The 27439-nt window shown below is 54.5% G+C and overlaps 1 protein-coding gene across 4 annotated transcripts in view; it reads right to left on the reverse strand.

Annotated features, from left to right (window-relative positions):
- Positions 1-240: 240 nt before the first annotated feature.
- Positions 241-27439, reverse strand: part of SLCO3A1 (solute carrier organic anion transporter family member 3A1) — a 207994-nt gene continuing 180795 nt past the window's right edge. Inside the window, exons 10-11 of one of the 4 annotated variants that reach the window (XM_054713286.1) lie at positions 8447-8689; positions 241-335 (exon numbers count right to left, since the gene is read on the reverse strand). In XM_054713286.1, coding sequence (XP_054569261.1) covers positions 322-335; positions 8447-8689 — 257 coding nt within the window. In that variant the 3' untranslated portion in view covers positions 241-321. Of the gene's footprint in view, positions 846-7281; positions 8690-27439 lie in introns of those variants that run through there. The other 3 variants (XM_008156470.3, XM_028132591.2, XM_008156469.3) reach the window with 3 other exon arrangements.

The following is a 27439-nucleotide window of genomic DNA, read 5'->3' on the forward strand; positions in this document are numbered from 1 at the left end:
TCACCCCGCGTAGCGCAGGGGTCAGCGTGCCCATTTGACAGATGGCGACACGGGCTCGGAGCAGGCCGGTCACTCGCCGGACGCCACGCCAGGAGCGCGGGCCGGGCTGAGGATGCCAGGCACACGGCACACGCACAGCCGGCGACCTTTTCGGGGCGTTCCTTCCGCTAAGGAACCTGTTAGGGTTGTTCTAGCCCAGGACCCGGAGCGGAGAATAGAGACGCGAGCGTGAGGCCGAGGAAGAATTAAAATAGTGCTTTAATGTCCTTGTCAGCAGCCGTACAGCGTGTGCTTCACCTCACGTCTCTCTAAACGGCTCATCTAGAAAATAGAAGCTGCAAAAACACAGAAGGGCACACTCAGCATCTACGGAGCGTGCGCGCCTCCCTCCTGGGACACGGGGGACCTGGGCCCCCCGATGGGAGTCCAGCCTCGGGGACTCGGGAAGAGCCGTGGGGTGCCCACGTCGGGGAGGCGTTCCGGAGGGGCGTTTGCTCAAGCGTGTCCGCAGGTCCCCCCGATGGGCACCACAGAGGGACGGGCAGAAGGGAAATGGGGGGCCAGGTCACCATTCCTCGTCGGTGACCCAGGGAAGGTGCCTGCTGGGAGGGTTTGGAGGCCCCCTGACCGCAGCCGCTCAGGGGACTGGGCACTGGCTGGGCACCGCCCCGGGGGGCCCCCCCCTCAGGGCAGGGCGGAGCTCGCTAAGTCGCCCGCGGCCTGTGGGTGGCGGCTGCTGCTGCAGAGACGAGGGCCGGGCCCTCAGCTTCTCACAAAGGAGTCTTCGGAAGGTGACTGGGACCCGGGGCAGGCTTTCTCGGTCTCAATGTCCCGGTACTCGGTGCCTGGGGGGGAGGAAGAGCCAGAGGAGAAGAGAGGTCGGTCTTTTCTGGTTCTCCTACTTAAAAATATATGTATTTACTGGTGTCAGAGGGGAAGGGAGAGGGGAGAGAGAAACATCAATGATGAGAGAGAATCATGGATCGGCTGCCTCCTGCACGCCCCACACTGGGGATCGAGCCCACAACCCGGGCATGTGCCCTGACCGGGAATCGAGCCGTGACCTCCTGGTTCATAGGTCGACACTCAACCACTGAGCCACGCCGGCCGGGCTCCTACGTTTTTAGGCGTAAACACCAGCACTGTGGCTTCCAGCGGATGGACGAGACGGAAGCCATGTCAGTAAAATGGTGGGTGTCGCTCCCTGTGACCCCGAAGACATAGGGTCCAGGCCCGGAGACCTTCTGGGCCCGCATCTCTCTGAGCGTGTTCACCTGGTGGCGGTACCCACAGGGGATGGCTAAGAGGTGCCCGGTCAGGAACGCGTCCTCGTCTCACGTAAATCAGAGTGACGGGCCTCCCGAGGCGTCCCTGTTGCCTCCACCGAAGGGGCAGCAGGCACCGTGTCCCCCGCGGGCTCCCTCCTGCAGCCTCGGGGACCCGTTCTCAGCCACAGGTGTTCGAGCCCACGGAGGGGCCTCGGCTTCGCTTACAGGGAACTGGAGACCTGCTGGTCCCGGGCTGGCTTACGAGCTGCGTGGGGCTCGCCGTGGCCGGCACCGTGGCCACAGACGGCCCTGCCCATTCACCTGTCCTGCAGGTTCCGACCGGCGGGATGCCAGACGGCAGATGGACACGCCACCGTGATCCTCAGGACGGGGCGGCTGAGGTCCGGCCTACAGAGCACCCGTCTTCCATCTCCCAGGCTCGAGTTCTCAGAGTCGGGGTTCTGCCCCAAGTCCTGGGGCAGGGAGTGGGGGGGCGGGCGCTGGGACGGGAGCAGGGGCGCGTGTGGGCAGCATGAATGAGGCGGAGGGGTGTCCAGTGCAGATTCGGCCCAGGTGGGAGAGGGAGGGAGTGTGTTTGGAGCGTGCCGGTGTTTATTTTAAGTAAAAAAAGGGTTTTTATTGTAGATTCCTGTGCCCACAGGCCACATGGGGGCAGCCATCTTGTGTGTTGGAGTGATGGTCAATCTGCATATCACTCTTTTATTAGATAGGATGCCGGTGCCCACAGGCCACATGTGGTTGAGGTTTCTCCCCCGGCTCTGGGCTCTTTTCCCTGTGAAAGTCTAGGCTTCGGTCGGGCTGTTCCTGGTCGTGGGTGCCCCGCTGGCCTTACGGACGCCCCTCAGTCAGCGCCGCGCCCCCACTTTGGTGGCCGGGTCCCCCTGCCCAGTCACCTGTCCGTCTGCTCTGTGTCCCCACGTTGGAGGCCACGTGATGGAGCAGAAAGAGCGCGGGTCAGGATCGGGCAGGCCTGGCGGTGGCTCTCGGGGACTTTGTCACGAGCTCCGTGGCCGGGGGGAGCTGGGGTTACTGCGCCTGAGGGGGCAGGTCTGCACGTGGGAAATGCCACCTACTGTGGAGGCCGCTGGGAGGCCGCCTCGTGGCACCTGGCACCGGGCACGGGCTGTCCGCCGACTCGAGTCCCAGCCCCTTCCCTCTGTCTGGGGCTGGAGACTCCGGGTTCTGTGCTAACGGGGTTTCTCTTGTGACACTCCCTACGTGGCTCAGGTCCAGGCCCGGCTATGACCTATGACCTCAGATTCTACCACCAGTGTGGGCAGCTGTCTGCCTGAGGTGGAGGAAAACGCCATTTGGGGGATGTTATGGGGTGGTGCGGCCTCAGCCTACGGGCGGGGAACCCTCCAGAAAATGGGCCACGTTGTCCCATTGGCCCCAGTAAAAAGGACATGGTCACTCTAGCATCAGCTCGGAATATTTCCCCTTAAGGTAACCCTCAGCCGCTGATTGTTGGCCTGAGCCGTCAATGCAAACATAGAAACGTCTATAAAGACTGTTTCTAGAAGCCTGGCGTCTGGTAATGAGGAAGACGGTCAAGCAGGGCCACGTCGGTGTGTCTGAGGCCGGCCAGCACCATGCCCGAGGTCAAGGGCGTGGCCAGGCAGGGGAGGTCTGGGGTTTGCGGGGAGCTGGGGCCCCGCACGGAGACCTTTCTGAGGGTGACGCCTGCACTTTGCTGCTCAGAAGGAGAGATCTCCCACCTCCCCCTCACCTGGTAGGACACCCCGATAAATCGACCACTGGGCTCTGCGGGGGAGACGCTGGCCCGATGGTTCCATTGGGGGCCTGGGGGGGAGGGTGTGTGTGCGCCCCACATCCCGTCAGAGCCAGAGTTTTCCTGTCGGTCCGTCTCTGCAGCGGGGAGGGTCCCTCCGTCTTGCCGAGTAGGGAGTGAGGGCCCGGGAGGATCAGAGCGTGGGCTTTGGGTTCGTGGACCTGGGTTCGAGTCCCCACTCTGCCTTGTGACCTCGAGCCCATTCGGGAAGCTTCTCGGGCCTCACGTTCCTCTCTCACAAGCTGACATTTGTCACGGCTCCCGGCTCGGGGGCCGCCGTTGAGGCTCCATGAGCTAATGTGGGAGGGAAGGGGGGAAGCGCTGGGTCAACATTAGCGTCTGTGATTAGTTTTCCTTAGTCCTGACCGGCTCCTCGCTTTACAGGGCGATGCTTCGGGCCGGCGGGAAGGAGGCGGGATGGGAAATGCTGGTCAGTATCTCTGTTCGCGCTTCCTTTCCTGGTGTCTGCACTTTCTGCCCTCGCCCTTCCCACCTCTTAAAACAGGACGATGAACCCTGACAGGAAGGGGCCACTCACCTCACTCCTGGGAGACGGGATCCCCGAGCTAGACCCCGGGGGTCAGGAATGTCCGAGTTGGAGGTCACCTGGCCAGGACCCTTCCAGCGCCGACCTCGGCTGCCCGAGCCCCCCACCTGCGGCGCTGCCTCAGACCTCCGCCTGCCCCGGCGCACCCAGCCGCCTGCCCGGAGGAGGCTTCACTGGGGCGCGGCCCAGCCCCTGGGCACCTGCCTGCGGCCGCTCTCAGACCCCTAAATGCTCTCGGCGCCTAGAACGCGCCCCTGGCCCTGCACGGAGCTGGGTACTCGCTCACTCTGTAGGGGCAGGAACCTCTGCTCCTTAGTCCTGGTTTCTCAGGCCTAACCTGGTTCTCCACATCAGGACCAGAACTCAGCCACGAATCAGCCCCCTCCTGACCCCAGACAGACAGACAGACCCCAGCTCTTTGTGTCTTCTGTTGCTTTTGTTTGTGTTCAGTTCTGTGTGGCTCGTGGAACTGTGACCTCTTAGCAGACAGGACCATGTTTTGTTTTGAACCTTTGTATCTGGTCCAGAGCCACATTCTCGTAAAGGAACGAAGGGATGTGTACGTGCTTAGGAAACATCCAGCTGGTCCTGGCCGGTTTGCTCAGTGGTTAGAGCGCCAGCCCATGGACTGCAGGGTCTCAGGTTGGATCTGGTCAAGGGCACGTACCTTGGTTGCAGGCTCGACCCCCGGGCCTGGTGGGGGCACGTGTGGGAGGCAACTGATTGATGTGTCTCTCTCATCCATGTTTCTCTCTCTCTCTCCCCCCGCCCTTCCATTATCTCTAAGAATCAATGGAAAAACATCCTGGGGTGAGGACACGGCACCCCACCCGGTGCTCTCTGAGTGTCTGTCCGTCTCCACGGCAGCACAGATCTCTGAGGTGCGGGGCGTCGGCTTTTCTGAGTCCCCTTTTAGGCTTTCCGCCTCGTGTCGTCCCTGCTGTGATGGCCAAGCCCTCTGAGGTCACCGACCGGTGTGGGGAGCGGGATGTGGGGGTCGCTGTGCACACGCAGGAGATGCCCGGGTGATGCTGGGCAATAGCATCGGACAGAAGGCCCTTCTCAGCCTGTCCCCAGCCACAGCTGTCTCACGGCTTCGTCGCGAGCCCCATCGTGCCCAGCGGGACCAAAGGCTTCCTCGGGGCCAGTGGCTCTGAGATGAGTCGGCCCTGCAGCTGCTCAGAGCCCGGACCGAGCAGGGAGGGGTGAGGACCGTGGACGAGAAGGCACGGGCGGTATTTATGCCCCAAGTGAGTTTTCTAGGTGGGACTGAATGTCAGGAACACCCTCTCTCGGGAAGCGTGGCGCCTCTTAGGGATTTGACCTGGATTCTCGCCTCGAGCGTGGCCAGGTTGTGGCTGAGGGCAGGCCATCGAGACGGCGGTGGGTAGGCTCAGAGGAGCACGGAAGCCCTACTGTGTGTCCCATATGTGCTCGTGGCTTCTCGACAGATACCTGCTTTTCCCACGCTGTCAAACAGGTGCGTGCAGCGGGCGGACGGGGAATCGGGCGCCTGAGGCAGGGGCAGGGAGGCAGGGAGGCAGGGAGGCGGGGTTGGGGATGTGAAGGTGTGGGCTGCTGCCCGGCCAACCTCAGAAACCGTCTCTACAGGAAGCTTCGCGCTGCGAGGAGGTGAGAGCAGCGGGTGCATGGAGGGCACACACGCCTGCCTTCCTGCTCGGAGGACAGGGCGTGAGAGGGCTCCGGGGAAGCTCTCGGTTTCCCTCTTTATTCTGCCTGTTAAGCACGAGCAGACTCCTCCGTCCCTGAGCGGGGGCCTCTGGCTCTCTGCAGCAAGCAGCTCCCTGTGAGGCGTGAAGCAGCGGGCAAGCGTAGTCTGGGCTGAAGGAAGGCAGCAAGCAAGCAGGACCCCCTCCCCCCCCCACCCCGCCCCACCCCGCCACCGCCCCGAGGGAGAATCTGAAGAACGTGTGTACTCCCTCTGCAGGAATCATGTTGGTAAAAGACGCCTGGACGCCTGGGTCTATGGTCGGGGGTTACAAATATCTGTCCAAAGTGGCAGCGAAGAGCGTCTCCATGCCGCCGGTGCTTGCTCAGCTAGGATGCGGGGGGCGCTGGGACTTGCCCTCTAGGCTGTGCCTGCCCCCGGCGTGCCTGTTTTCTGTTGGACCCATGGGGATCTGACCGGGAAATCTTTCCATTCAGAAATACCACTCGAAACCAGACAGACCCCCGAGGGCTGGGCTGGCAGTGTGTGTCCGTGGCTCTGTGCAGCACAAAGAGAACCGTGTACGCTACGCTAGGCCCTCTGTTCCAGTGTCTGAGGAACTGGAATTCTCAGAGGCGACACGCTGGCCCTTTACATTTCCACCCAGTGGTTGCTGATGCCGAGTCTGGGGTTGTTTGCCTTTGCTCCCATTCATCCTAAAACCGCAGGGGAAAAATCCAAAATGCAAGGAGTTTTCAAAACTTTCAATAAAGCAGCAACAGCAGCCAACAGCTCCGTGAAACGCCAGGTCACGGGGCTCCCGTGTGTGCGCTGAGCGTGGGCAGCCGTGCGGTACCTGAGGGGGCGGCGACCCATCCGCAACACGCTTTCCAGACAAAACCCCCAGCTGCACAGCGTGGTCGCAGGGCCTCCGGGGGGTGACAGCGTACACAGGGTGTCCCCCAAAATGCATACACACGGCAGCAGCTGGCAGCGCAGTTTGAAAATGAAATGCCTTGACGATTGCTCAGAGTGTGGACACATTTTTTGAGCCACGTTAGATTTTAGGAATTCGCTGGAGAACAGCCCAACCTTTTGCTGGTTACACATCGACGAGTGTGAACCAGGACAGACGGACACGCTCCAGGGGAAAAGGCCGTTTCGGAAGCATCCTGCCCCAGAGAGCTGACCCCGCGCCCCGCCAGCGGACCCCGCACCAGCTCTCTGCCTGGGCTGTTCCTCAAACCGCCGCTGGTACAGTTCCTGTTAAAAAATGGGTGCAACACCCCTTTCTCCCCAATTCTTTCTTTAACCTTTTTTTCCTTCTGTGTGACTGCAACTATGTGCCTGAGGCAGAAAAGCAAAGCAACCAACCAACCTTTGAGGTCCTTGCCAGGGTCAAGGTCAGCCTGGACCAAGGTCACCGAGGAAGGAGGACAGGTCAGTACACGGGCTGTGCATGTCCCGACCTCTCTGGGAATGGCCCCCCAGGCCCAGTCTGCTGCTGCAAGAGGCCTTCCCAGGACTCTACCCCCGACAGTGACAGGGCTGCTGCGAGCTGTTCGAGGTTGTCACTTCACACGCACACACACGCACGCACGCACACGCACGCACCTCTGAGTTCAGGGGCGCCCCTGAGAACCGCACTGACACTGTGCACTGGACATGCGGTAGCGTCCAGGAGCCTGTGGGCTTATTCATGACCACACACCTCGGGCCTCGCTGTGTCCTCTCCCCAGAGCACATACACATGGCCCGCACCCACGCGTGTCTCCTCCACGGGCTGCCGGGGCGCCTCGTGGGACACGGAGCGCACACACAAGGGCCCTCCCTCTGTCTCCGATGCGGCTCTTCCAGAGGCGGCCGCAGAGCCACGCTCTTTTCAAGCATTTTTTTTCTACGTGTAACACACTGTATGTTCTCGTTTTTGCGGAATGTCCGAATGAGGATAAAATGATAAAAAAAATTACCATAGATTCATCTCTTCCCTTGAATCACATTATATTTTTGGTGCATTAAAAAAGGGAGAAAGTGAAAGCAACCAGCATAGGAAATCCGGCCTAAGACCCGTGTCAGAGCCTGGCGGCCAACACAGGTTCGGAAGTCGTTAAAAATAGTATTGGAGGGTGATACAGACAACAGTTTGAAATCCGTAGGCATTGCAGGATTTTTTTTTAAAAAATGGCAAAATGTTTGGCAAATGTAAGCAAATGACTTGGGCTGGGCTGGGCCTCACCGGCTCTGAGAGAAGCCAGTCATAGCCAGTGAGGCCCCTGCTTCCTGAGGTCGCTCTGCGGGGCGGGGGCCCCGCCACTGGGAGGCGCTCCGGGGGCAGGCGAGGTGCTGGCCCTGCACCCGGCCCCGCGGGCCCTCGGCGTGAACGTGGAAATGGAGCTGGTGAGAGGTGCCAATTACAGACTCCACACGGATCACCCGTTAGCATCGCTGAGCGCGCGGGCCTTGAACCACAGGCAGACTGGGTGAGGCGTCTACACAGTGACCCATATTGCGAAGGTTAGAGAGGGGGGGGCCCCCTCCTCCCGCCTGCGGGCCCCCCGCCCCCCACGGGAAGGGGGGCCCGGGGGTGTCACTAGTGCTTATCCTGGCCGTGTTGTCAACGTGTGGTTTTTAGTAGACTTTCTTTAAAAAGAGTTGTCTCTCGTTTGTATGCTGTATGTGTGTTCAGGAACGTCCGTCCTCCGAGCTGGCCACCACTGTTCCCTGAACTTGGCAGTGCCCGTTGCTTGCAGCCGTCGGCATCCTGAGACCCCGCGCTGGCGTCCCAGAGCAGGCCCTGCGCCCAGCAGGTAGGTCACGCGTCAGACACGTGGTCCCAAGCTCTCCTCATTCTGAAGGCCGTCTGGCTCTGATGTGGAGAAAAGGATAAAGGTCCTGTGTGTGTGTATGTGTGTGCGTGTGCGTGTGGTTTTTGGAAACCTTTTTTCTTTCTTTTTTTTTTTTTGTAGGAAAAATGACCCTTTGATTGCTATACAGAGTTCGCCCCCTGAGTCACTATAGAACGGACTCCATGTTCTCGCACCACTCATGGTCTTCGAGGTTATAGATAAACTTTGTCCTATGCGTCTGGCCGGCGGGCACAGGGTCCCTCCCCAGGTTGTCTAGGGTCAGAGTAGAGGCAAAGAACTCACTGGTGCTCAGGCGGCCCTCGTGGTTCTTGATGTAGCGCTTATAGTTCTTCCGCAGGCACTGCCACGTGGTGGTGTAGAGCAGGAAGGCGAAGGACTTGAGCGCGATGGCGATGCTGACGTACAGGTGCCGGTAGACCACGTTGTCGTAGAGGACGCAGGCGCCCTGCTCCCCGCAGAACGTGCTCCAGAACAGGCAGGTGGAGTCGATGCCGGCCCCGAAGATGAGAGGCGGGGGGATGAAGCCTGGGAGGGAAGAGAACGCTCAGTGTCTGGCTCCCACGGCCCGGGGGACGGAGCCGGGGCCAGGTCACAGCTGGGGCTCCAAGGCGCCCCTGTGGGGCGGCCAACGAGCTGAGCTTGAACCCCAGCTCTGCCCTCTGCCTGCGGGTCACACCTGGGTAAGTTGCTTCAGGCCTCTGTGCCTGAGTTTCCTCATCTGCACCAGGGGGGCGACCACACCCGTCCTGGTCAGACTGCAGGGGGTGGGGGTCACTCCGGGAAGGGCATCCTTGCAGAGGGACAAGCAAGTAGGCACCCAGCTGTGCATAGGGGATCCTAGGGTGTGAGTGCTTTCCAGTGAATGAACTGGGAGACGTTAAGGACCAGAAGTTGAAAGAGTACATGACAACCGCGTGGGGGTCTACACACACACACAGGTCCCACGTGGCTACATGCACACACACATGTAAATGCGCTGCTGTGGAGTTTAAGATGAAAAATACCAGCACCCATTGTCAGCTTCCCCTCCCTGGATGAGAGCGGGGCTCAGAATCCTTTTCATTCCGAGCTGGGAACTTGCAAACCCCATACTTGACACCATGATGGGCAGCAACAACCGGTCATTTGAAAAGGCAGATGCTGTGCAAGCTGTGACGACAGTTAATGTCAGCGCTCAGATACTCCACAGGTCACGGTCACAGGTGTGATGCCCGAGCCCGAAGGACCTAGTAGCTTATGAAAATGACTTGAGATGAGACATCGACGAGAAAGAAAATCAAAGGTGAGTGTTGGCCTAACACTAATAATGTGAAATCACACTATAGCAGGGGTTCTAGGACTGTGCGGGCTACAGGAGAAATGTGTGATTCAATTAGAATATGGAAAAGCAATAGATGGTTATCGAAAAGAGCAGGGAAACAGGGGATAGGACGGAAGAGCAATGTACACGGCATTCATTGATATTTCTGCAGAGAGAAAACTACATCCATCAATCTCATCTCATATCCACTACTCAACACTAGTCTATTCTGCCTGGCTCCACCCTGGACTCTGTGCGAAGAGGCCTACCACCAACCTCACACTCAAGTCTAGTCTAGTCTAGTGTGGTGTAGTCTGCCTGGCTCCATCCTGGGCATGTGGGAAGACGCCTACCACCAACCTCACACTCTATTCTAGTCTACTCTAGTGTAGTCTAGTATAGTGTAGTCTGCCTGGCTCCATCCTGGGCATGTGGGTAGACGCCTACCACCAACCTCACACTCTAGTCTAGTCTAGTCTAGTGCATTCTGCCTGGCTCCATCCTGGGCTGAGGTAAGAGGCCTACCACCAACATCGTACTATAGTCTAGTCTAGTCCAGTCTACTCTAGTGTAGTATAGTCTGCCTGGCTCCATCCTGAGCTCTGTGGGAAGACGCCTACCACCAACCTCACACTCTAGTCTAGTCTAGTCTAGTGTAGTGTAGTCTGCCTGGCTCCATCCTGGGCTCTGTGGGAAGACGCCTACCACCAACCTCACACTCTAGTCTAGTCTAGTCTAGTCTAGTGTAGTCTGCCTGGCTCCATCCTGGGCTCTGTGGGAAGAGGCCTACCACTAACCTCACACTCTAGTCTAGTCTAGTCTAGTCTAGTGTAGTCTGCCTGGCTCCATCCTGGGCTTTGAGGTAAGAAATCTACCACCAACATCGTATTATAGTTTAGTCGAGTCTAGTCCAGTCTAGTCTAGTGTAGTGTAGTCTGCCTGGCTCAATCCTGGGCTCGGAGGGAAGACGCCTACCACCAACCTCACACTCTAGTCTAGTCTAGTGTAGTCTAGTGTAGTCTAGTATAGTGTAGTCTGCCTGGCTGCATCCTGGGCTCTGTGGGAAGAGGCCTACCACCAACCTCACACTCTAGTCTAGTCTAGTCTAGTCTAGTCTAGTGTAGTCTGCCTGGCTCCATCCTGGGCTCTGTGGGAAGAGGCCTACCACCAACCTCACACTATAGTCTAGTCTAGTCTAGTCTAGTCTAGTGTAGTGTAGTCTGCCTGGCTCCATCCTGGACTCTGTGGGAAGACGCCTACCACCAACCTCACACTCTAGTCTAGTCTAGTGTAGTCTAGTGTAGTCTGCCTGGCTCCATCCTGGGCTCTGTGGTAAGTAACCTACCACCAACCTCACACTCTAGTCTAGTCTAGTCTAGTCTAGTATAGTGTAGTCTGCCTGGCTCCATCCTGGGCTCTGAGGGAAGACGCCTACCACCAACCTCACACTCTAGTCTAGTCTAGTCTAGTATAGTGTAGTCTGCCTGGCTCCATCCTGGTCTCTGTGGGAAGATGCCTACCACCAACCTCAAACTCTAGTCTAGTCTAGTCTAGTATAGTGTAGTCTGCCTGTCTCCATCCTGGGCTCTGAGGTAAGACGCCTACCACCAACCTCACACTCTAGTCTAGTCTAGTCTAGTCTAGTGTAGTCTGCCTGGCTCAATCCTGGGCATGTGGGAAGACGCCTACCACCAACCTCAAACCGTAGTCTAGTCTAGGATAGTCTGCGTGGCTCCATCCTGGGCATTTGTAAGAAGCCTACCACCAACCTCACACTCTAGTCTAGTCTAGTCTAGTTTAGTGTAGTCTGCCTGGCTCCATCCTGGGCATGTGGGAAGACGCCTACCACCAACCTCACACCCTAGTCTAGACTAGTGTAGTGTGCCTGGATCCATCCTGGGCTCTGAGGTAGGACGCCTATCACCAACATCATACTATAGTCTAGTCTAGTCTAGTGTAGTCTGCCTGGCTCCATCCGGGGCTCTGTGGGAAGATGCCTACCACCAACCTCACACTCTAGTGTAGTCTAGTGTAGTCTAGTCTAGTATAGTGTAGTCTGCCTGTCTCCATCCTGGGCTCTGTGGGAAGTCGCCTACCACCAACCTCACACTCTAGTCTAGTCTAGTCTAGTCTAGTGTAGTCTGCCTAGCTCCATCCTGGGCATGTGGGACGACGCCTACCTACAACCTCACACTCTAGTCTCGTCTAGTCTAGTCTAGTGTAGTCTGCCTGGCTCCACCTGGGCTGTGTGGGAAGAGGCCTACCACCAACCTCACACTCTAGTCTAGTCTAGTGTAGTTTGCCTGGCTCCATCCTGGGCTCTGTGGGAAGACGCCTACCACCAACCTCACACTCTAGTCTAGTCTAGTCTAGTCTAGTGTAGTCTGCCTGGCTCCATCCTGGGCTCTGTGGGAAGACGCCTACCACCAACCTCACACTCTAGTCTACTCTAGTCTAGTGTAGTGTAGTCTGCCTGTCTCCATCCTGGGCTCTGAGGTAAGACGCCTACCACCAACCTCACACTATAGTCTAGTCTAGTTTAGTCTAGTGTAGTCTGCCTGGCTCAATCCTGGGCATGTGGGAAGACGCCTACCAGCAACCTCACACTCAATTCTAGTCTAGTGTAGTCTGCCTGGCTCCATCCTGGGTTTTGGGGGAAGAGGCCTACCACCAACCTCACACTATAGTCTAGTCTAGTGTAGTGTAGTCTGCCTGGCTCCATCCTGGGCTCTGTGGGAAGACGCCTACCACCAACCTCACACTCTAGTCTAGTCTAGTCTAGTGTAGTCTAGTATAGTGTAGTCTGCCTGGCTCCATCCTGGGTTTTGTGGGAAGATGCCTACCACCAACCTCACACTCTAGTCTAGTCCAGTATAGTATAGTGTAGTCTGCCTGGCTCCATCCTGGGCTTTGAGGTAAGTAACCTACCACCAACCTCACACTCTAGTCTCGTCTAGTCTAGTCAAGTGTAGTCTGCCTGGCTCCATCCTGGGCGCTGTGGGAAGACGCCTACCACCAACCTCACACTCTAGTCTTGTCCAGTCTAGTATAGTGTAGTCTGCCTGGCTCCATCCTGGGCTTTGAGGTAAGGAACCTACCACCAACCTCACACTCTAGTCTAGTCTAGTCTAGTCTAGTATAGTATAGTGTAGTCTGCCTGGATCCATCCTGGGCTCTGAGGTAAGACGCCTACCACCAACCTCACACTCTAGTCTAGTCTAGTCTAGTATAGTGTAGTCTGCCTGGCTCCATCCTGGGCTCTGTGGGAAGACGCCTACCACCAACCTCACACCCTAGTCTAGACTAATGTAGTCTGCCTGGCTCCATCCTGGTCTCTGTGGCTACACGCCTACCAGCAATATCATACTATAGTCTAGTCAAGTCTAGTGTAGTGTAGTCTGCCTGGCTCCAGCCTGGGCTCTGTGGGAAGAGGCCTACCACCAACCTCACACTCTAGTCTAGTCTAGTCTAGTGTAGTCTAGTATAGTGTATTCTGCCTGTCTCCATCCTGGGCTCTGTGGGAAGTCGCCTACCACCAACATCACACTATAGTCTAGTCTAGTATAGTGTAGTCTGCCTGGCTCCATCCTGGGCATGTGGGAAGACGCCTACCAACAACCTCACACTCTAGTCTAGTCTAGTCTAGTCTAGTGTAGTCTGCCTGGCTCCATCCTGGGCTCTGTGGGAAGACGCCTACCACCAACCTCACACTCTAGTCTAGTCCAGTCTAGTATAGTGTAATCTGCCTGGCTCCAACCTGGGCTGTGTGGGAAGAGGCCTACCACCAACCTCACACTCTAGTCTAGACTAGTGTAGTGTGCCTGGATCCATCCTGGGCTCTGAGGTAGGACGCCTACCACCAACATCATACTATAGTCTAGTCTAGTCTAGTGTAGTCTGCCTGGCTCCATCCGGGGCTCTGTGGGAAGATGCCTACCACCAACCTCACACTCTAGTGTAGTCTAGTGTAGTCTAGTCTAGTATAGTGTAGTCTGCCTGTCTCCATCCTGGGCTCTGTGGGAAGTCGCCTACCACCAACCTCACACTATAGTCTAGTCTAGTATAGTCTAGTCTAGTGTAGTCTGCCTGGCTCCATCCTGGGCATGTGGGACGACGCCTACCTACAACCTCACACTCTAGTCTCGTCTAGTCTAGTCTAGTATAGTCTGCCTGGCTCCACCTGGGCTGTGTGGGAAGAGGCCTACCACCAACCTCACACTCTAGTCTAGTCTAGTGTAGTGTAGGCTGCCTGGCTCCATCCTGGGCTCTGTGGGAAGACGCCTACCACCAACCTCACACTCTAGTCTAGTCTATTGTAGTCTAGTGAAGTGTAGTCTGCCTGGCTCCATCCTGGACTCTGTGGGAAGACGCCTACCACCAACCTCACACTCTAGTCTAGTCTAGTCTAGTCTAGTGTAGTCTGCCTGGCTCCATCCTGGGCTCTGAGGTAAGACGCCTACCACCAACCTCACACTATAGTCTAGTCTAGTTTAGTCTAGTGTAGTCTGCCTGGCTCAATCCTGGGCATGTGGGAAGACGCCTACCACCAACCTCACACTCAATTCTAGTCTAGTGTAGTCTGCCTGGCTCCATCCTGGGTTTTGGGGGAAGAGGCCTACCACCAACCTCACACTATAGTCTAGTGTAGTGTAGTGTAGTCTGCCTGGCTCCATCCTGGGCTCTGTGGGAAGACGCCTAACACCAACCTCACACTCTACTCTAGTCTAGTCTAGTCTAGTATAGTGTAGTCTGCCTGGCTCCATCCTGGTTTTTGTGGGAAGATGCCTACCACCAACCTCACACTCTAGTCTAGTCCAGTATAGTATAGTGTAGTCTGCCTGGCTCCATCCTGGGCTTTGAGGTAAGTAACCTACCACCAACCTCACACTCTAGTCTCGTCTAGTCTAGTCAAGTGTAGTCTGCCTGGCTCCATCCTGGGCGCTGTGGGAAGACGCCTACCACCAACCTCACACTCTAGTCTTGTCCAGTCTAGTATAGTGTAGTCTGCCTGGCTCCATCCTGGGCTTTGAGGTAAGTAACCTACCACCAACCTCACACTCTAGTCTAGTCTAGTCTAGTCTAGTATAGTGTAGTCTGCCTGGATCCATCCTGGGCTCTGAGGTAAGACGCCTACCACCAACCTCACACTCTAGTCTAGTCTAGTCTAGTCTAGTGTAGTCTGCCTGGCTCCATCCTGGGCTCTGTGGGAAGACGCCTACCACCAACCTCACACCGTAGTCTAGTCTAGTGTAGTCTGCGTGGCTCCATCCTGGGCATTTGGGAAGACGCCTACCACCAACCTCACACCCTAGTCTAGACTAATGTAGTGTGCCTGGATCCATCCTGGTCTCTGAGGTAAGACGCCTACCACCAATATCATACTATAGTCTAGTCTAGTGTAGTCTGCCTGGCTCCATCCGGGGCTCTGTGGGAAGATGCCTACCACCAACCTCACACTCTAGTCTAGTCTAGTCTAGTGTAGTCTAGTATAGTGTATTCTGCCTGGCTCCATCCTGGGCTCTGTGGGAAGTCGCCTACCACCAACCTCACACTATAGTCTAGTCTAGTATAGTGTAGTCTGCCTAGCTCCATCCTGGGCATGTGGGACGACGCCTACCAACAACCTCACACTCTAGTCTCGTCTAGTCTAGTCTAGTGTAGTCTGCCTGGCTCCATCCTGGGCTCTGTGGGAAGACGCCTACTACCAACCTCACACTCTAGTCTAGTCCAGTCTAGTATAGTGTAGTCTGCCTGGCTCCAACCTGGGCTGTGTGGGAAGAGGCCTACCACCAACCTCACACTCTAGTCTAGTCTAGTCTAGTCTAGTGTAGTGTAGTCTGCCTGTCTCCATCCTGGGCTCTGAGGTAAGACGCCTACCACCAACCTCACACTCTAGTCTAGTCTAGTCTAGTATAGTGTAGTCTGCCTGGCTCCATCCTGGGCTCTGAGGTAAGACGCCTACCACCAACCTCACACCCTAGTCTAGTCTAGTGTAGTCTGCCTGGCTCCATCCTGGGCATGTGGGAAGACGCCTACCACCAACCTCACACTCTAGTCTAGTCTAGTGTAGTCTGCCTGGGCTCTGTGGGAATACGCCTACCACCCACCTCACACACTACTCTAGTGTAGTCTAGTGTAGTCTGCCTGGCTCCATCCTGGGCTTTGAGGTAAGTAACCTACCACCAACCTCACACTCTATTCTAGTCTAGTCTAGTATAGTGTAGTCTGCCTGGCTCCATCCTGGGCTCTGAGGTAAGACGCCTACCACCAACCTCACAGTCTAGTCTAGTCCAGTCTAGTATAGTGTAGTCTGCCTGGCTCCATCCTGGGCTCTGTGGGAAGACGCCTACCACCAACCTCACACTCTAGTCTAGTCTAGTGTAGTATAGTCTGCCTGGCTGCATCCTGGGCTCTGAGGTAAGACGCCTAGCACCAACCTCACACTCTAGTCTAGTCTAGTCTAGTGTAGTCTAGTATAGTGTAGTCTGCCTGGCTCCACCCTGGGCTCTGTGGGAAGACGCCAACCACCAACCTCACACTCTAGTGTAGTGTAGTGTAGTGTAGTGTAGTGTAGTGTAGTCTGCCTGGCTCCATCCTGGGCTGTGTGGGAAGAGATCTACCACCAACATCACAATCTAGTGTAGTCTAGTCTAGTATAGTGTAGTCTGCCTAGCTCCATCCTGGGCATGTGGGACGACGCCTACCAACAACCTCACACTCTAGTCTCGTCTAGTCTAGTCTAGTGTAGTCTGCCTGGCTCCATCCGGGGCTCTGTGGGAAGACGCCTACCACCAACCTCACACTCTGGTCCAGTCCAGTCTAGTCTAGTGTAGTCTGCCTGGCTCCATCCTGGGCTGTGTGGGAAGAGGCCTACCACCAACCTCACACTCTAGTCTAGTCTAGTCTAGTATAGTGTAGTCTGCCTGTCTCCATCCTGGGCTCTGAGGTAAGACGCCTACCACCAACCTCACACTCTAGTCTAGTCTAGTCTAGTATAGTGTAGTCTGCCTGGCTCCATCCTGGGCTCTGAGGTAAGACGCCTACCACCAACCTCACACCCTAGTCTAGTCTAGTGTAGTCTGCCTGGCTCCATCCTGGGCATGTGGGAAGACGCCTACCACCAACCTCACACTCTAGTCTAGTCTAGTGTAGTCTGCCTGGGCTCTGTGGGAATACGCCTACCACCCACCTCACACACTACTCTAGTGTAGTCTAGTGTAGTCTGCCTGGCTCCATCCTGGGCTTTGAGGTAAGTAACCTACCACCAACCTCACACTCTATTCTAGTCTAGTCTAGTATAGTGTAGTCTGCCTGGCTCCATCCTGGGCTCTGAGGTAAGACGCCTACCACCAACCTCACAGTCTAGTCTAGTCCAGTCTAGTATAGTGTAGTCTGCCTGGCTCCATCCTGGGCTCTGTGGGAAGACGCCTACCACCAACCTCACACTCTAGTCTAGTCTAGTGTAGTATAGTCTGCCTGGCTGCATCCTGGGCTCTGAGGTAAGACGCCTAGCACCAACCTCACACTCTAGTCTAGTCTAGTCTAGTGTAGTCTAGTATAGTGTAGTCTGCCTGGCTCCATCCTGGGCATGTGGGAAGACGCCTACCACAAAACTGACACCCTAGTATAGTCTAGTCTAGTCTAGTCTAGTCTAGTGTAGTCTGCCTGGCTCCATCCTGGGCTTTGAGGTAAGACGCCTACCACCAACCTCACACTATAGCCTAGTCTAGTGTAGTCTAGTATAGTGTAGTCTGCCTGTCTCCATCCTGGGCTCTGTGGGAAGACGCCTACCACCAACCTCACACTCTAGTCTAGTCTTGTCTAGTGTAGTCTGCCTGGCTCCATCCTGGGCATGTGGGAAGACGCCTACCAACAACCTCACACTCTAGTCTAGTCTAGTCTAGTTTAGTGTAGTGTAGTCTGCCTGGCTCCATCCTGGGCTCTGTGGGAAGACGCCAACCACCAACCTCACACTCTAGTCTAGTCTAGTCTAGTATAGTGTAGTCTAGTGTAGTCTGCCTGGCTCAATCCTGGGCATGTGGGAAGACGCCTACCACCAACCTCACACCGTAGTCTAGTCTAGAATAGTCTGCGTGGCTCCATCCTGGGCATGTGGGAAGACGCCTACCACCAACCTCACACTCTAGTCTAGTCTAGTCTAGTGTAGTCTAGTATAGTGTAGTCTGCCTGTCTCCATCCTGGGCTCTGTGGGAAGATGCCGACCACCAACCTCACACTCTAGTCTAGTCTAGTGTAGTCTAGTATAGTGTAGTCTGCCTGTCTCCATCCTGGGCTCTGTGGGAAGATGCCTACCACCAACCTCACACTCTAGTCTAGTATAGTCTAGTGTAGTCTAGTATAGTGTAGTCTGCCTGGCTCCATCCTGGGCATGTGGGAAGACGCCTACCACAAAACTGACACCCTAGTCTAGTCTAGTCTAGTATAATGTAGTCTGCCTGTCTCCATCCTGGGCTCTGTGGGAAGAGGCCTACCACCAATCTCACACTATAGTCTAGTCTAGTCTAGTCTAGTATAATGTAGTCTGCCTGTCTCCATCCTGGGCTCTGTGGGAAGAGGCCTGCCACCAATCTCACACTATAGTCTAGTGTAGTCTAGTCTAGTATAATGTAGTCTGCCTGGCACCACCCTGGGCTTTGAGGTAAGACGCCTACCACCAACCTCACACTATAGTCTAGTCTAGTGTAGTATAGTGTAGTCTGCCTGGCTCCATCCTGGACTCTGTGGGTAGACGCCTACCACCCACCTCACACTCTAGTCTAGTCTAGTGTAGTATAGTATAGTGTAGTCTGCCTGGCTCCATCCTGGGCTTTGAGGTAAGAAACCTACCACCAACATCGTATTATAGTTTAGTCTAGTCCAGTCTAGTCTAGTGTAGTATAGTCTGCCTGGCTGCATCCTGGGCTCTGAGGTAAGACGCCTACCACCAACCTCACACTCTAGTCTAGTCTAGTCTAGTGTAGTCTAGTATAGTGTAGTCTGCCTGGCTCCATCCTGGGCTCTGTGGGAAGATGCCTACCACCAACCTCACACTCTAGTCTAGTCTAGTCTAGTATAGTGTAGTCTGCCTGGCTCCATCCTGGGCATGTGGGAAGACGCCTACCACAAAACTGACACCCTAGTCTAGTCTAGTCTAGTGTAGTCTAGTCTAGTGTAGTCTGCCTGGCTCCATCCTGGGCTTGTGGGAAGACGCCTACCACCAACCTCACACTCTAGTCTAGTGTAGTCTAGTGTAGTGTAGTCTGCCTGGCTCCATCCTGGGCTCTGTGGGAAGACGCCTACCACCAACCTCACACTCTAGTCTAGTCTAGTGTAGTCTAGTATAGTGTAGTCTGCCTGGCTCCATCCTGGGCTCTGTGGGAAGACGCCTACCACTAACATCACACTGTAGTCTAGTCTAGTCTAGTCTAGTGTAGTCTGCCTGGCTCCATCCTGGGCATGTGGGAAGACGCCTACCAACAACCTCACACTCTAGTCTAGTCTAATCTAGTGTAGTGTAGTCTGCCTGGCTGCATCCTGGGCTGTGTGGGAAGAGATCTACCACCAACCTCACACTCTAGTGTAGTGTAGTGTAGTGTAGTGTAGTGTAGTGTAGTGTAGTCTGCCTGGCTCCACCCTGGGCTCTGTGGGAAGACAACAACCACCAACCTCACACTCTAGTGTAGTGTAGTGTAGTGTAGTGTAGTGTAGTGTAGTGTAGTCTGCCTGGCTCCATCCTGGGCTGTGTGGGAAGAGATCTACCATAAACCTCACACTCTAGTCTAGTATAGTGTAGTCTGCCTGTCTCCATCCTGGGCTCTGTGGGAAGATGCCGACCACCAACCTCACACTCTAGTCTAGTCTAGTGTAGTCTAGTATAGTGTAGTCTGCCTGTCTCCATCCTGGGCTCTGTGGGAAGATGCCTACCACCAACCTCACACTCTAGTCTAGTATAGTCTAGTGTAGTCTAGTATAGTGTAGTCTGCCTGGCTCCATCCTGGGCATGTGGGAAGACGCCTACCACAAAACTGACACCCTAGTCTAGTCTAGTCTAGTATAATGTAGTCTGCCTGTCTCCATCCTGGGCTCTGTGGGAAGAGGCCTACCACCAATCTCACACTATAGTCTAGTCTAGTCTAGTCTAGTATAATGTAGTCTGCCTGTCTCCATCCTGGGCTCTGTGGGAAGAGGCCTACCACCAATCTCACACTATAGTCTAGTGTAGTCTAGTATAGTGTAGTCTGCCTGGCACCACCCTGGGCTTTGAGGTAAGACGCCTACCACCAACCTCACACTATAGTCTAGTCTAGTGTAGTATAGTGTAGTCTGCCTGGCTCCATCCTGGACTCTGTGGGTAGACGCCTACCACCCACCTCACACTCTAGTCTAGTCTAGTGTAGTATAGTATAGTGTAGTCTGCCTGGCTCCATCCTGGGCTTTGAGGTAAGAAACCTACCACCAACATCGTATTATAGTTTAGTCTAGTCCAGTCTAGTCTAGTGTAGTATAGTCTGCCTGGCTGCATCCTGGGCTCTGAGGTAAGACGCCTACCACCAACCTCACACTCTAGTCTAGTCTAGTCTAGTGTAGTCTAGTATAGTGTAGTCTGCCTGTCTCCATCCTGGGCTCTGTGGGAAGATGCCTACCACCAACCTCACACTCTAGTCTAGTCTAGTCTAGTATAGTGTAGTCTGCCTGGCTCCATCCTGGGCATGTGGGAAGACGCCTACCACAAAACTGACACCCTAGTCTAGTCTAGTCTAGTGTAGTCTAGTCTAGTGTAGTCTGCCTGGCTCCATCCTGGGCTTTGAGGTAAGACGCCTACCACCAACCTCACACTATAGCCTAGTCTAGTGTAGTCTAGTGTAGTGTAGTCTGCCTGGCTCCATCCTGGGCTCTGTGGGAAGACTCCTACCACCAACCTCACACTCTAGTCTAGTCTAGTCTAGTGTAGTCTAGTATAGTGTAGTCTGCCTGTCTCCATCCTGGGCTCTGTGGGAAGACGCCTACCACCAACATCACACTCTAGTCTAGTCTAGTCTAGTCTAGTGTAGTCTGCCTGGCTCCATCCTGGGTATGTGGGAAGACGCCTACCAACAACCTCACACTCTAGTCTAGTATAATCTAGTCTAGTGTAGTCTGCCTGGCTCCATCCTGGGCTGTGTGGGAAGAGATCTACTACCAACCTCACACTCTAGTGTAGTGTAGTGTAGTGTAGTGTAGTGTAGTGTAGTCTGCCTGGCTCCACCCTGGGCTCTGTGGGAAGACAACAACCACCAACCTCACACTCTAGTGTAGTGTAGTGTAGTGTAGTGTAGTGTAGTGTAGTGTAGTCTGCCTGGCTCCATCCTGGGCTGTGTGGGAAGAGATCTACCATAAACCTCACACTCTAGTGTAGTGTAGTGTAGTCTGCCTGTCTCCATCCTGGGCTCTGTGGGAAGACGCCTACCACCAACCTCACACTCTAGTGTAGTCTAGTCTAGTATAGTGTAGTCTGCCTGGCTCCATCCTGGGCTTTGAGGTAAGTAACCTACCACCAACCTCACACTCTAGTCTAGTCTAGTCTAGTCTAGTATAGTGTAGTCTGCCTGGCTCCATCCTGGGCTCTGTGGGAAGACGCCTACCACCAACCTCACACTCTAGTCTAGTCTAGTATAGTGTAGTCTGCCTGGCTCCATCCTTTGCTCTGTGGGAAGACGCCTACCACCAACCTCACACTCTAGTCTAGTCTAGTCTAGTCTAGTGTAGTCTGCCTGGCTCCATCCTGGGCATGTGGGAAGACGCCTACCACAAAACTGACACCCTAGTCTAGTCTAGTCTAGTCTAGTCTAGTCTAGTCTAGTGTAGTCTGCCTGGCTCCATCCTGGGCTTTGAGGTAAGACGCCTACCACCAACCTCACACTATAGCCTAGTCTAGTGTAGTCTAGTATAGTGTAGTCTGCCTGTCTCCATCCTGGGCTTTGTGGGAAGATGCCTACCACCAACCTCACACTCTAGTCTAGTCTAGTCTAGTCTAGTGTAGTCTGCCTGGCTCCATCCTGGGCATGTGGGAAGACGCCTACCACAAAACTGACACCCTAGTAGAGTCTAGTCTAGTGTAGTCTAGTGTAGTCTGCCTGGCTCCATCCTGGGCTCTGTGGGAAGACATCTACCATCAACCTCACACTCTAGTCTAGTCTAGTCTAGTGTAGTCTAGTATAGTGTAGTCTGCCTGTCTCAAACCTGGGCTCTGTGGGAAGATGCCTACCACCAACATCACACTCTAGTCTAGTCTAGTCTAGTCTAGTGTAGTCTGCCTGGCTCCACCCTGGGCTCTGTGGGAAGACGCCTACCACCAACCTCACACTCTAGTGTAGTCTAGTCTAGTATAGTGTAGTCTGCCTAGCTCCATCCTGGGCATGTGGGACGACGCCTACCAACAACCTCACACTCTAGTCTCGTCTAGTCTAGTGTAGTCTGCCTGGCTCCATCCTGGGCTCTGTGGGAAGACGCCTACCACCAACCTCACATTCTAGTCTAGTCCAGTCTAGTCTAGTGTAGTCTGCCTGGCTCCATCCTGGGCTTTGAGGTAAGTAACCTACCACCAACCTCACACTCTAGTCTAGTCTAGTCTAGTCTAGTATAGTGTAGTCTGCCTGGCTCCATCCTGGGCTCTGAGGTAAGACGCCTACCACCAACCTCACACTCTAGTCTAGTCTAGTCTAGTATAGTGTAGTCTGCCTGGCTCCATCCTGGACTCTGTGGGAAGATGCCTACCACCAACCTCACACTCTAGTCTAGTCTAGTCTAGTCTAGTGTAGTCTGCCTGGCTCCATCCTGGGCTCTGTGGGAAGAGGCCTACCACCAACCTCACACTCTAGTCTAGTCTAGTCTAGTCTAGTCTAGTCTAGTCTAGTGTAGGCTGCCTGGCTCCATCCTGGGCATGTGGGAAGACGCCTACCACAAACCTCACACTCTAATCTAGTCTAGTCTAGTCTAGTCTAGTGTAGTCTGCCTGGCTCCATCCTGGGCTCTGTGGGAAGACGCCTACCACCAACCTCACACTCTAGTCTAGTCTAGTCTAGTGTAGTCTGCCTGGCTCAATCCTGGGCATGTGGGAAGACGCCTACCACCAACCTCAAACCGTAGTCTAGTCTAGGATAGTCTGCGTGGCTCCATCCTGGGCATTTGTAAGACGCCTACCACCAACCTCACACTCTAGTCTAGTCTAGTCTAGTCTAGTGTAGTCTGCCTGGCTCCATCCTGGGCTCTGTGGGAAGACGCCTACCACCAACCTCACACTCTAGTCTAGTCCAGTCTAGTATAGTGTAGTCTGCCTGGCTCCAACCTGGGCTGTGTGGGAAGAGGCCTACCACCAACCTCACACTCTAGTCTAGTCTAGTCTTGTCTAGTCTAGTCTAGTGTAGTGTAGTCTGCCTGGCTCCATCCTGGGCTCTGTGGGAAGACGCCTACCACCAACCTCACACTCTAGTCTAGTCTAGTCTAGTATAGTGTAGTCTGCCTGGCTCCATCCTGGGCTCTGTGGGAAGAGGCCTACCACCAACCTCACACTCTAGTCTAGTCTAGTCAAGTATAGTGTAGTCTGCCTGGCTCCATCCTGGGCTCTGGGGGAAGACGCCTACCACCAACCTCACACTCTAGTCTAGTCTAGTCTAGTATAGTGTAGTCTGCCTGGCTCCATCCTGGGCTCTGAGGGAAGACGCCTACCACCAACCTCACACTCTAGTCTAGTCTAGTGTAGTCTGCCTGGCTCCATCCTGGGCATGTGGGAAGACGCCTACCACCAACCTCACACTCTAGTCTAGTCTAGTCTAGTCTAGTGTAGTCTAGTATAGTGTAGTCTGCCTGGCTCCATCCTGGGCTCTGTGGGAAGACGCCAACCACCAACCTCACACTCTAGTGTAGTGTAGTGTAGTGTAGTGTAGTCTAGTCTGCCTGGCTCCATCCTGGGCTGTGTGGGAAGAGATCTACCACCAACATCACAATCTAGTGTAGTCTAGTCTAGTATAGTGTAGTCTGCCTAGCTCCATCCTGGGCATGTGGGACGACGCCTACCAACAACCTCACACTCTAGTCTCGTCTAGTCTAGTCTAGTGTAGTCTGCCTGGCTCCATCCGGGGCTCTGTGGGAAGACGCCTACCACCAACCTCACACTCTAGTCCAGTCCAGTCTAGTATAGTGTAGTCTGCCTGGCTCCATCCTGGGCTGTGTGGGAAGAGGCCTACCACCAACCTCACACTCTAGTCTAGTCTAGTCTAGTCTGCCTGTCTCCATCCTGGGCTCTGAGGTAAGACGCCTACCACCAACCTCACACTCTAGTCTAGTCTAGTCTAGTATAGTGTAGTCTGCCTGGCTCCATCCTGGGCTCTGAGGTAAGACGCCTACCACCAACCTCACACCCTAGTCTAGTCTAGTGTAGTCTGCCTGGCTCCATCCTGGGCATGTGGGAAGACGCCTACCACCAACCTCACACTCTAGTCTAGTCTAGTGTAGTCTAGTCTAGTCTAGTGTAGTCTGCCTGGGCTCTGTGGGAATACGCCTACCACCCACCTCACACACTACTCTAGTGTAGTCTAGTGTAGTCTGCCTGGCTCCATCCTGGGCTTTGAGGTAAGTAACCTACCACCAACCTCACACTCTATTCTAGTCTAGTCTAGTATAGTGTAGTCTGCCTGGCTCCATCCTGGGCTCTGAGGTAAGACGCCTACCACCAACCTCACAGTCTAGTCTAGTCTAGTCTAGTATAGTGTAGTCTGCCTGGCTCCATCCTGGGCTCTGTGGGAAGACGCCTACCACCAACCTCACACTCTAGTCTAGTCTAGTGTAGTGTAGTCTGCCTGGCTGCATCCTGGGCTCTGTGGGAAGACGCCTACCACCAACCTCACACTCTAGTCTAGTCTAGTCTAGTGTAGTCTAGTATAGTGTAGTCTGCCTGGCTCCATCCTGGGCTCTGTGGGAAGACGCCTACCACCAACCTCACACTCTAGTCTAGTCTAGTCTAGTCTAGTGTAGTCTGCCTGGCTCCATCCTAGGCATGTGGGAAGACGCCTACCACAAAACTGACACCCTAGTCTAGTCTAGTGTAGTCTAGTATAGTGTAGTCTGCCTGTCTCCATCCTGGGCTTTGTGGTAAGACGCCTACAACCAACCTCACACTCTAGTCTAGTCTAGTCTAGTCTAGTGTAGTCTAGTATAGTGTAGTCTGCCTGGCTCAATCCTGGGCTCTGTGGGAAGACGCCTACCACCAACCTCACACTCTAGTCTAGTCTAGTCTAGTCTAGTCTAGTGTAGTCTAGTATAGTGTAGTCTGCCTGGCTCCATCCTGGGCATGTGGGAAGACGCCTACCACAAACCTCACACTCTATTATAGTCTAGTCTAGTCTAGTGTAGTCTAGTGTAGTCTGCCTGGCTCCATCCTGGGCTCTGAGGGAAGACGCCTACCACCAACCTCACACTATAGTCTAGTCTAGTGTAGTCTAGTATAGTGTAGTCTGCCTGGCTCCATCCTGGGCTCTGTGGGAAAAGGCCTACCACCAACCTCACACTCTAGTCTAGTCTATTGTAGTCTAGTCTAGTGTAGTCTGCCTGGCTCCATCCTGGGCATGTGGGAAGACGCCTACCAACAACCTCACACTCTAGTCTAGTGTAGTCTAGTGTAGTCTGCCTGGCTCCATCCTGTGCTCTGTGGGAAGACGGCTACCAACAACCTCACACTCTAGTCTAGTCTAGTGTAGTCTAGTGTAGTGTAGTCTGCCTGGCTCCATCCTGGGCTGTGTGGGAAGAGATCTACCACCAACATCACACTCTAGTGTAGTCTAGTCTAGTGTAGTGTAGTCTGCCTGGCTCCATCCTGGGCTCTGTGGGAAGACGCCTACCAACAACCTCACACTCTAGTCTAGTGTAGGCTGCCTGGCTCCATCCTGGGCTCTGTGGGAAGACGCCTACCACCAACCTCACACTCTAGTCTAGTGTAGTCTAGTATAGTGTAGTCTGCCTGGCTCCATCCTGGGCTCTGTGGGAAGACGCCTACCACCAACCTCACACTCTAGTCTAGTCTAGTATAGTGTAGTCTAGTGTAGTCTGCCTGGCTCAATCCTGGGCATGTGGGAAGACGCCTACCACCAACCTCACACTCTAGTCTAGTCTAGAATAGTCTGCCTGGCTCCATCCTGGGCATGTGGGAAGACGCCTACCACCAACCTCACACTCTAGTCTAGTCTAGTCTAGTGTAGTCTGCCTGGCTCCATCCTGGGCATGTGGGAAGACGCCTACCACCAACCTCACACTCTAGTCTAGTCTAGTGTAGTGTGCCTGGCTCCATCCTGGGCTCTGAGGTAAGAGGCGTACCACCAACATCATACTATAGTCTAGTCTAGTCTAGTGTAGTCTAGTATAGTGTAGTCTGCCTGGCTCCATCCTGGGCTCTGTGGGAAGATGCCTACCACCAACCTCACACTCTAGTCTAGTCTAGTCTAGTGTAGTCTAGTATAGTGTAGTCTGCCTGGCTCCATCCTGGGCTCTGTGGGAAGATGCCTACCACCAACCTCACACTCTAGTCTAGTCTAGTGTAGTCTAGTATAGTGTAGTCTGCCTGGCTCCATCCTGGGCTCTGTGGGAAGACGCCTACCACCAACCTCACACTCTAGTCGAGTCTAGTCTAGTGTAGTCTAGTATAGTGTAGTCTGCCTGGCTCCATCCTGGGCATGTGGGAAGACGCCTACCACCAACCTGACACTCTAGTCTAGTCTAGTGTAGTCTAGTATAGTGTAGTCTGCCTGGCTCCATCCTGGGCTCTGTGGGAAGAGGCCTACCACCAATCTCACACTATAGTCTAGTCTAGTCTAGTCTAGTATAATGTAGTCTGCCTGTCTCCATCCTGGGCTCTGTGGGAAGAGGCCTACCACCAATCTCACACTATAGTCTAGTGTAGTCTAGTATAGTGTAGTCTGCCTGGCACCACCCTGGGCTTTGAGGTAAGACGCCTACCACCAACCTCACACTCTAGTCTAGTCTAGTGTTGTGTAGTCTGCCTGGCTCCATCCTGGGCTTAGAGGTAAGAAGCCTACCACCAATAACGTACTATACTCTAGTCTAGTCTAGTCTAGTCTAGTGTAGTATAGTCTGACTGGCTCCATCCTGGTCTCTGTGGGAAGACGCCTACCACCAACCTCACACTCTAGTCTAGTCTAGTCTAGTGTAGTCTAGTATAGTGTAGTCTCCCTGATCTATCCTGGGCTCTGTGGGAAGATGCCTACCACCAACCTCACACTCTAGTCTAGTCTAGTCTAGTCTAGTGTAGTCTGCCTGGCTCCATCCTGGGCATGTGGGAAGACGCCTACCACAAACCTCATACTTTAGTCTAGTCTAGTCTAGTGTAGTCTAGTCTAGTGTAGTCTGCCTGGCTCCATCCTGGGCATGTGGGAATACGCCTACCACCAAACTCACACTCTAGTCTAGTCTACTCTAGTGTAGTCTAGTATAGTGTAGTCTGCCTGTCTCCATCCTGGGCTCTGTGGGAAGACGCCTACCACCAACATCACACTCTAGTCTAGTGTAGTCTAGTGTAGTCTGCCTGGCTCCATCCTGGGCATGTGGGAAGACGCCTACCCACAACCTCACACTCTAGTCTAGTCCAGTCTAGTCTAGTGTAGTCTGCCTGGCTCCACCCTGGGCTCTGTGGGAAGACGCCAACCACCAACCTCACACTCTAGTGTAGTGTAGTGTAGTGTAGTGTAGTGTAGTGTAGTGTAGTGTAGTGTAGTCTGCCTGGCTCCATCCTGGGCTGTGTGGGAAGAGATCTACCATAAACCTCACACTCTAGTGTAGTGTAGTGTAGTCTGCCTGTCTCCATCCTGGGCTCTGTGGGAAGACGCCTACCACCAACCTCACACTCTAGTGTAGTCTAGTCTAGTATAGTGTAGTCTGCCTGGCTCCATCCTGGGCTTTGAGGTAAGTAGCCTACCACCAACCTCACACTC

This window comes from Eptesicus fuscus, chromosome 25 (assembly GCF_027574615.1).
Source record: "Eptesicus fuscus isolate TK198812 chromosome 25, DD_ASM_mEF_20220401, whole genome shotgun sequence".
Classification (NCBI taxonomy): Eukaryota; Metazoa; Chordata; class Mammalia; order Chiroptera; family Vespertilionidae; genus Eptesicus; species Eptesicus fuscus.